The 8817-nt window shown below is 46.1% G+C and overlaps 1 protein-coding gene across 1 annotated transcript; it reads left to right on the plus strand.

Moving 5' to 3' along the window:
• Positions 1–404: 404 nt before the first annotated feature.
• LOC120684312 (wound-induced basic protein-like) lies at positions 405–8817 on the plus strand. Its single transcript, XM_039966187.1, has 2 exons — positions 405–604; positions 8433–8817. The coding sequence occupies exons 1-2, from the start codon at positions 537–539 to the stop codon at positions 8503–8505; spliced, it is 141 nt and encodes a 46-aa protein (XP_039822121.1). The 5' UTR covers positions 405–536; the 3' UTR covers positions 8506–8817.

Raw genomic sequence — 8817 nt, forward strand, 5'->3', positions numbered from 1 at the left:
ATAGTTTCCATAGCATAAATGCTGTCACGTAGGATTTTTAGTTTATGTGACACCATAATAAATGAAAGAGAGTAGAGTGAGGGGAAGAAACTAGGTCTCATGTAAGACTCAGTATCAACACGTAAACAAGACGCTAGACACTACAAGTTGTGTATTGGGAGTGAGATGATGTTTTCATCGTAAATGGAGAGCAAATATGATAAGTGGAGAGGAGAGAATGAGTTTAGTAGGAATCTGCACCAAGACATCATGCGTTGTGGAGTATAGTTTCTAAAGATAGTATCTTGATGATACGACACTATAAATTGGGATCCCTAATCGCCTTCAAAACTCGAAAACTCTACTCTGTTCTTGACCGTACTTTCATTTCTATCATATAATCGGCACCACAGCCCAGCCCACCACTGTGCTGCGCTCCCATCAGCCCACAGTCCCACACACACTTGCATCGCAGGAGCGCTCGCCGGAGAGGAGCAAGGGTGGCCGGAGGACGAAACCCTAGCTTGCGGCAGCATCGGCGGCGGTAGAAGGAGAAGATGATCTACGACGTGAACTCGCCCCTCTTCCGCTCCTTCCTCAGCCAGAAGGGAGGCGCCGACAAGAGGTCTGCCCGCTCCCTCCTGGCCTCTTCTAACCCCTGTCTCCTGGATGCCAAAAAAAAAAATCCCCAGCCCGCCGCCCGTCGTCTCCTCGTATTTGGTTGCGCTGCTATCTTCTTGTTTGCGCTTCTTTCTATGGCGTCGGGGGATCATGCGCGTGGTACTGGGCGCCTCGGACGTGTCGAATTTGGATATTGCGAGAATCTAGCTCCTCAAATTAGGGGGAAGCGTTTTATCAGGAATAGGGGGCATAGGCAGGGCCGCAGGGGATGTTGTAATCCTTGATCGTGGGGTCGTTCCGTGGGCGCTTCCCTTGGTAATAAGCATTTGGGAGATTTTTTTTTGGGTTCAAATTTTGATGTTGGTGTTATTAATGCTGATGATTTTTGGATTGTAGGGAAGCAGAGGGTACAATGATATATGTTTATATTCTAATATAATTCTTGCACTTTCTGGTCACCAGTTGAAGCCCCTTCTTTATCAGACTAATTATATTGTGTTTATCGAATTAAGTAGTGTGTCTGGCTGTCTGCTAATCTTGCATTATTGGTTGAACAAAGGAAAAAGCCAAAATTACTTCCCTCAAGTATGGCCTAAGTCTATATAACCCCTTTAACTATCCCTTGGTTCAATTTGGCCCTTAAACTATGTCACTTGGTTCAATTTACCTCCTAATAAAATTTGTCTTTTTCAGTTCTCTACATACAAGTGTAATTTTAGTTTAAGATTTTGCAGGGTTGTAGTGGGCATCACAATGTATGTCAAACAATATATTATGAATTTATTTGTTATCTTCTTTCAAAAAAGAATTTATTTGTTATAATTTTTATATAATTGTATATCATAAGGGTTAATTTCTTATTAAATATCAATACCCTATCAAAATAATGATGAAAAATGCTTGAAATACTGTTCTATAATGTGTTACGATGTCATCTATCATCTAGCAAAATTTAAACCCAAAACTTTGCTTGTGCATGGATAAATAAAAATGATTAATCTTATCAAGGGGTGAATTGTGTTGGAACTGATCAAACTGATCAGCCTTCCCCTTGTGAACTCTCAGCACAAATGCAAGCAAGCACTCCTTGCTAGCTTCACTCGGTTGTTGGAAAAGACACAAGCTAGTAGAGATCACAGATACACACACGAGCTTTTGGAGCTCCGCACACTGGTGCTCCTCTTTCTCTTTTCAGTTTTCACCACACAAACAAACGCTGATTACAGGTCTTATATCAACACACCCTTAGCCATGTTTTGGCCGCACAACCCGGCCAAACACCACATGGCTTAACAACTAAGCACTTCCCTACATGCAGGCCACATCTCCTACCATTAAGAGCACACATGCTAACGACTCTTCCAAGAGAAAGCTCTGATCCAGTCCATCGACCATGCATGCACCCATGCAAACTGACTAACCTTATCTTCTTGCTCCTGAACTAGCGCCGCCACGACTCGATCGACCAAGCACCTGGCCGCCGCACACACACACACCTGCAAGAAGTGGCGGACCCAAGGATCGAAAGGAGTCAAGGAGACCGTGCCAAGCTTAAGACAATCCCATTACCATCTCCAGTAGAAAAAGATTGTGATCACAATCGATCATATTTGAACCGCAAGCATTTTTTTCTTTTTGCCAGCATGGGCCAGGCCCGAATTTCATTACTTTAGAGAAACGAAATTACAGAAGTTTAGCATGTTCCGCCCGGAAGGGCACCAGTTCGGAATTTCACACAATGGTCTAGGAGATTAAAAGAACTACAAGTCTGACGAAGAAGCAAACAACAAGCAAAGGGAACTACTACTAACAGCAAGGAAAGGAAATGCTCTGATAAGAGCCGAAAACAACCACACAGCCACCCGCCTCCAGAAGAAACGCCATCAACAATGAAGAGTGACATGCAGATCACTGCAACAGCACCGTCCCTGTTTCACCTTCAGTTTCTTGAGGATGGAAGTTAATCGCAGCCGTCTTGCCGGCTCCTGCACCGATCTCCAGTTCTTTGGCACTTCCCTTCTGAAGACCTGCCCAGTAAGATAGGAAGGAGCTCGCTAAGCAGATTATCTCCGTTGGAGATGAGATTAATTTTCTTTCAAAGCAAGCATTATTTCTGGACTTCCAGATGGCTCAGCATATTGCAGCCAATCCCACCGTATAAACATATTTTTTGTTTTGTAAATACTTGTGGACCCAGAGCCAATATTGCTCAAAAGAAGTGGGCCTGTTGCCAGCCCCAATAACATAGGCTACCAGACTCCAGACGTAAGTTGCGAGCTTGCATTCAAAAAAAAGATGTGGTATAGATTCATTCTCTACAGAAAGCACAGTGAATATCTCCCACCCAACTTTTCTTGGCCAGGTTATCCTTAGTAAGGATAGCATTCTGCTTTATCAGCCACATCCATATTTTTACTTTTAGAGGAATTTTTGCTTGCCAAATATCTTATATGACGCTCCAGTTTCATTACAGCAAAGATGTTCATATGCAGATTTCACCATAAAGATACCCGACTTCTCCCAGCACCACTTTGGGTAATCATCTTCCTCATTCAAGGGGAAGAAAGTTAAGATATCACACAACTCTCTCAGATGGTTTTGCAAATTCTCTCCCAACCAATGCCTAAAAGTGAGCCTCCACCCACTATGTGCTAACTGGGCAACAGAACACTTTTGTTCATTGCAAATATTAAAAAGATCAGCAAATTTGGCCACTAACGGTAACTCTGTGCACCATGTATCTTTCCAAAGATTTGTTTTGTTTCCATTTCCCACTATCATCTTCCTTCCATGTACATGTTAGCACTAACCTTGACATGTGCGTATGTGTCATGCCATGGGTGTTATCCTGGCATGTGTGAGTGTTCGCGTGTGTCGCGTTGTCGAGTGTGTGGTCGAGTTCAGGCACCTGCAGGGCTGCGCAAGTTCGTTGCGCATGGGCTGCGATGGTGACAGTGTAAGGCGTGTGTCAGCCGTGTCGAGTCGGAGTCACGCGAGAAGCTGTGGCCGTGACAGAGTCAGAGCGCGTTGCGTCGCGTTCTAGACGTCCGGGTCATCCTCGCGAGTGGAGTGCAGGTGTGCTGCCGTGGTAAGCGGTGTCAGTTAGGGGAGTGGCGTGCGTGGCATTGATCTGCATGGATAAGGCCACGACGTGCGGGAGTGCCGGCGTCGTCGTGCGGGTCCTGCGGATCATGGAACGTGGAGGTAAGCTCCATGGCGTTCCAGGCCGATTTATAGCCCCGAGCTCCCCTGCGTATGAGGTAGCCGCGTGTATGTTTACAATTTCAATCAAAGGCCAACATACAGGCGTACGTCGCCGGGGCGTTCGTCGCCAAGTTCCAGTGTCTCCTGTTCTTCCTCTTCCTTGGTTCGCTGGCGAGTGTGAGAGCGTGGGCAAGCGAGCAAATCCGAGAGAGAGCTGAGCGCGTGCTCCAGGGACAACCCCAACAGTACATACGCATCTTTGACCTGCAAAAGATCATTCCAGACATGGGAATTGGACTGCTTTTCCATGTTATCTAGTTGTCCGACTAATTGCGATTAGTCGGGCTTATCGGTCCGGTGACCCCGATAAGGGACACCGAGTAGGTCTGGGCGACTAGTTTTCTAGTCGTCCGACTAGTCGTCGACTAGTCGCGATTAGTCGCACGATCAGGTTGGAAAACGATCAGACTTGAGATTGTTTTGTGGGCTGTTTGAGTTGTGGGCCTCGGCCGGCGATGGGCTTGCAAGGTGGCCCATTAGGTTTTTGGTATATAGAGGCTGAGAGACAGGAATATGAACTATGGGACAGGAATACAGAGTTCTGGACAGTTCACAAATCATCTCTCACAAATAAGTGAAAAATTGATCATTATTGTTGCCTTCATACTTGCTTTTTATTAAGTAATATGTAGTACATATATCATATCGGTCCTGGGACACATAGGACGACTAGGCAGACGACTAGGACCGACTAAGCTCGACTAATCGGCCTGATCGACGACTAATCGCGGCTAGTCGTCTGATCGGTCCCATGGCGACTAGGTTCGACTAGACGATTTGAAAACATAGCTGCTTTTTCTTTAGCATGGAAATGCACCGGTGTTTCATATATTTCTTCTTAACAATATAATGCCACAGACCTGCCTCTTTCTCAAGTTTCCACTACCATTTGCACAGTAAACTGATGTTCATTTGAACCGCTAGCTATTCAAACTGATTCTAGTTATTTTTTCTCTCAAACAGTGCAGGAGGACTGTGTGTCATTTCATTTAAGATAGAAAGAATAGGAAAGAACACAAATGTTAGACAACCCCTGTACTCCATACAACTCACACAAATAGGTCAACTTTTACAAAAGAAACAACCCATGACCATACCCCCAGGACCTAAGGTGCCGTGGCTATCGACCTATCGAGGAGCTCCTTGAGCTTGGATGCTCCTGCCATGCACCAAAGAACACACTCATTAGACACTGTCTGGAGGAGAAATTGAACACTTGGTTGAGCACCCTCGAGCACACAAGCGTTCCGATGCTTCCAGACCTTCAACATGACCAGGATGATGAGGGAGTTCAGACCCTTGCGCCTATCTTTAGGCACAGATTTGATAGTTGTGCTCCACCATGCCGAGAAATCGGTCGTCGCGGTGGCTGGCCCAGCAATGACTAGATTCAGGTGTTGCGAGATAGCGACCAGCATTGCAGGGTGAACATACAGGTAAGAAGGAGATGCTGGGCAGTTTCCTATTCCTGGTCGCAAAGTGGGCAAGCAGCTTAGTGAGGCAGAACCCGCTTAGCGAGGCGATCAGCAGTGAAATGTGTTGCTTGATGGCTAACCAGAGAAAATTTGCAGCGCAAAGGAGCCCAGCTCTTACAGATTCACCTCCAGGGTAGAAATCTGATGGAGCCGACAAAAGCAGGAAGCATAAGCTGTTTTGCCGCTATAGGAACCTGACTGACTTAATTTCCACCGGAATTGATCAAGTGCGCCCTGCTGTAGAAATACCCGTCCATAAGGTCCCAAACCTTTAACTGACTCTAGTTATTGGCCATCCTCTTTTAATATGGACTATCCAGACTACGACGATACTCAGGGGAGTAATATGGACTTGGACAAATGAACCATATGATAGTATGATATGTACTGAGTGATATATTCTTTTTCCTGTATTAGTAAAAAGGTGCTTAAAAAATGACCGATTAAGTGACTCAGTAAGGGCATTTACTCGTGCCGGGAAAATGATAAATCACAAATTATGGCTGTTGTTTGGTATGAAATGACTTATTTATCATCTATTTTAATGAAGTTGAATTTCACTTGGGCTGGTTATATGCAAGTTGGCAATGACAATATACAAGGAGGATATAGGTATGGGCTGCTGTTTCCAGAGATATTGGGCCACTTTCTTGTGATCTCTGCACACATGTGCGTTATATTGAATTTTTCATGACATCCTTGAATGCCTCATGGGAGTCAATTGTTAAAGTCTAGCCTTTCTGATAAAGAATCAGTTAAGTTCGCCCCTCCAACATGGCCACGGTAGTTTTGCAAATGATATGCGACCATCATTATTCTATCTATGATTAATATTTTGTTCCCTTTTTCTATTTTTCACTTTTTCTAGTGTCTTCCTCTCTTTTTAGAAATCCATTGTAACTTAAGAATGTACCCATCAAACTTTTGATGACCAAATGTGTAAGTGTAGCAAAGGTAAGCTTGGGCAATTGATTCAGTTTACCCACCTTGTAAGGATCAGCAAATTATCCAAACAGCCCCCTTTTCTCCCAAATAATTTACTTTATATAGAAGTTTCATATTGGTACTGACATGCTGATTGCTGTCGAAGTAAGACTAAGGAAGATTGGCAATAATGCTGTTTGATGTAGGATTAACTCTCGCATTGTAGCAAAAGCTTAAAGCTGGCACTAAGACAATTTTTGACTTATACATCAATTGCCGAGTTGGTCCTACCCAAATCAATATTGGTTAGAACTGTACCACGCAATAGTCTACATCTATTTATTGTAGCCATTGTATGCACAGAGTGTGATGTGTGTACCTTATCTCAACCTCATTCATTTTGTATGTCCTATGATGTCCTTCGACTATTGATGGCTTATGTAACCAACATGTATCTCGATTGGTGGGAATACATTTATGTGGCATCATGTTGGCATACTTCTGCTGGCCGCCGCACGCCGCCGCCACCAACAAACTGCCACCACCGCCACCACTGTAAGCCGCTGCAGCCGCCGCCGCCGCTGGAGCCATCGCCCCCTCCACCGTCGACGTCGAGCACCGAAGTAGGAGGTGGCCGGATCCGGCCTCGCCGCCACACCTAACGGTGATGGTGCGGCCACCCGCTGAGGAAGGAGGGTCCAGGGCTGCGCGCCGGATCCGGGGAAGGAGAGGGAGGAGCCGCGCGCCGGATTCGGGGAAGGAGAGGGAGGGGCCTCGCGCCGGATCCGGGGAAGGAGAGGGAGGGGGCCGCGCGCCGGATTTGGAGAAGGAGTAGGGGCCGCCACGCCGCGCCGGAGGAGGAGGAGCAGGGGCCGCCGCTGCCGGACCTCGCGCCGCACCGTCCACGGCCGTTGCCGGAGCTCGCGCCGCGCCGTCCGCCACCGCTGCCTGAGCTCGAGCCGAAGTTCACGCAGCGCCCTGCGGGCGGTCCCGGTAAGCCGCCGCCGCTCCTCGCCCCGCCATTGCTCCTCACTACCGGTGAGGGGCGAACGGAGGGGGGAGGGGAGGGGAGGCATGGGAGGGAGACGGCGAGCAGGCAGGAGAGTAGGGGGCGGCGGCGGATCTGAGCGAGGAGGGGGAAGGGAGGGAGGGAGGGAGGTGGCGTATCGATCTGAGGGAGGAGGCGGTGCGGGTTAATAATTGTGGGTAAGTGGGAGTGGGGGGAGTTGTTTGCCGTGTGCCTCAGATCTAGGCACACGGCAAATATTTTACCGAGTGTTTTTGATTTGACACACGGGAAAGATTAAGTTTGCCGTGTGCTCGAAAATTTGCACACGGCAAAAGTCCAGACACACGGCAAACTGACCGTTTCCCGTAGTGGTTGTCAACTGTATTACCTGGTGACAGAGGAGGCTTTTTATATTCTTTTCTGGATTTTTTTTGAATTATTTGGAATTCCTATGAGTTTTTCTTTTTCAATTATCTTGAGACACTAATTTCAGGCACCTATGTTTTTATTGCATGAATTAGAATTGTGAAAGAATGCAGTTAACTTTGTTTATGCACAGAACGATATATTGATTGTGCGATGTATTTCCAACAGATGGTAGTTTTCGTATAAGCATATCATTATTTTAGTTGGTCAGTAGATTGGAGAATATATCCACACCTAAAATGTACAATGACAAGTTACTTTCGGGCGAAACTTCTAATTTTGTGCTGTCACATACATGGCTTTCCATACAGGGAGAATGCTCCCTTACGAGATATAAGTGGATGGAGGCTGACCATTTAAACTTCTATATCAAATAAATTGTTCTGTTCATTTTGGTGGCTTAAGCTGAAAGGAAATCATTGTTCAAAGAAACAACAGTTTTTATTAACATAAAATGGATGCATCTGAAAGCAATTTCCATTGTGTGATGTAAGTCTGCTGAATTAATTGTAATGCCAACTGCGGTCCTATACAGAAGCAATCCTATAGTGTGTTTCCGTCAACATTTTTGAAACTCCACCAGTCCACCCGCCAATATTTATCATCAAAAGTACCTCTTGTAGTCCTGGAGTGCATGCTTATATTTCGAAGCTGGTTATTGTTTTTCTATTTTGATCTGTAGTATGCTTTGCGGTAAGGTTACATGATTATTGACTTGCTCGGTCTGATTACAGGAAAATGGAGGAGCATAAACCAAAGGAGCAGAGGCCCAAGGCCAGCGAGAACAAGCCTGTGATGAACGAATGAACATCTCTGGAAGCGGCATTCATTAGCCCTGTGGCGAACCTCAATGTCCACCTCCTCTGTTTAGCTTAAAACCAACGCTTTCTATAGTCTTAGCCATGTCCTAGTTTCCCCTTATAGCGCTCTGGCTGAACATGGCGACAGTGCAACGGACATGAAGCTTGAACTACCTATAGGATTATTATCAATTTGAGACGCCCATGATTGACAACTTTTCAGCAGCCCTCCTATTACTGCCGTTGTGGTTGGTATAAATTCGTGGGGCGCCCCCATGTTCATGCCTGCTTTTCCACCTCCCCTGCAGCCCTGCCTGTA

Source organism: Panicum virgatum, chromosome 8N (genome assembly GCF_016808335.1).
Source record: "Panicum virgatum strain AP13 chromosome 8N, P.virgatum_v5, whole genome shotgun sequence".
Taxonomy (NCBI): domain Eukaryota; kingdom Viridiplantae; phylum Streptophyta; class Magnoliopsida; order Poales; family Poaceae; genus Panicum; species Panicum virgatum.

Coding starts and splice junctions, on each gene's coding strand:
- LOC120684312 (XM_039966187.1), top strand. CDS start 537: ATGATCTACGACGTGAACTCGCCCCTCTTCCGCTCCTTCCTCAGCCAG. Junction 605..8,432: donor AAGGGAGGCGCCGACAAGAG/GTCTGCCCGCTC, acceptor GTCTGATTACAG/GAAAATGGAGGAGCATAAAC.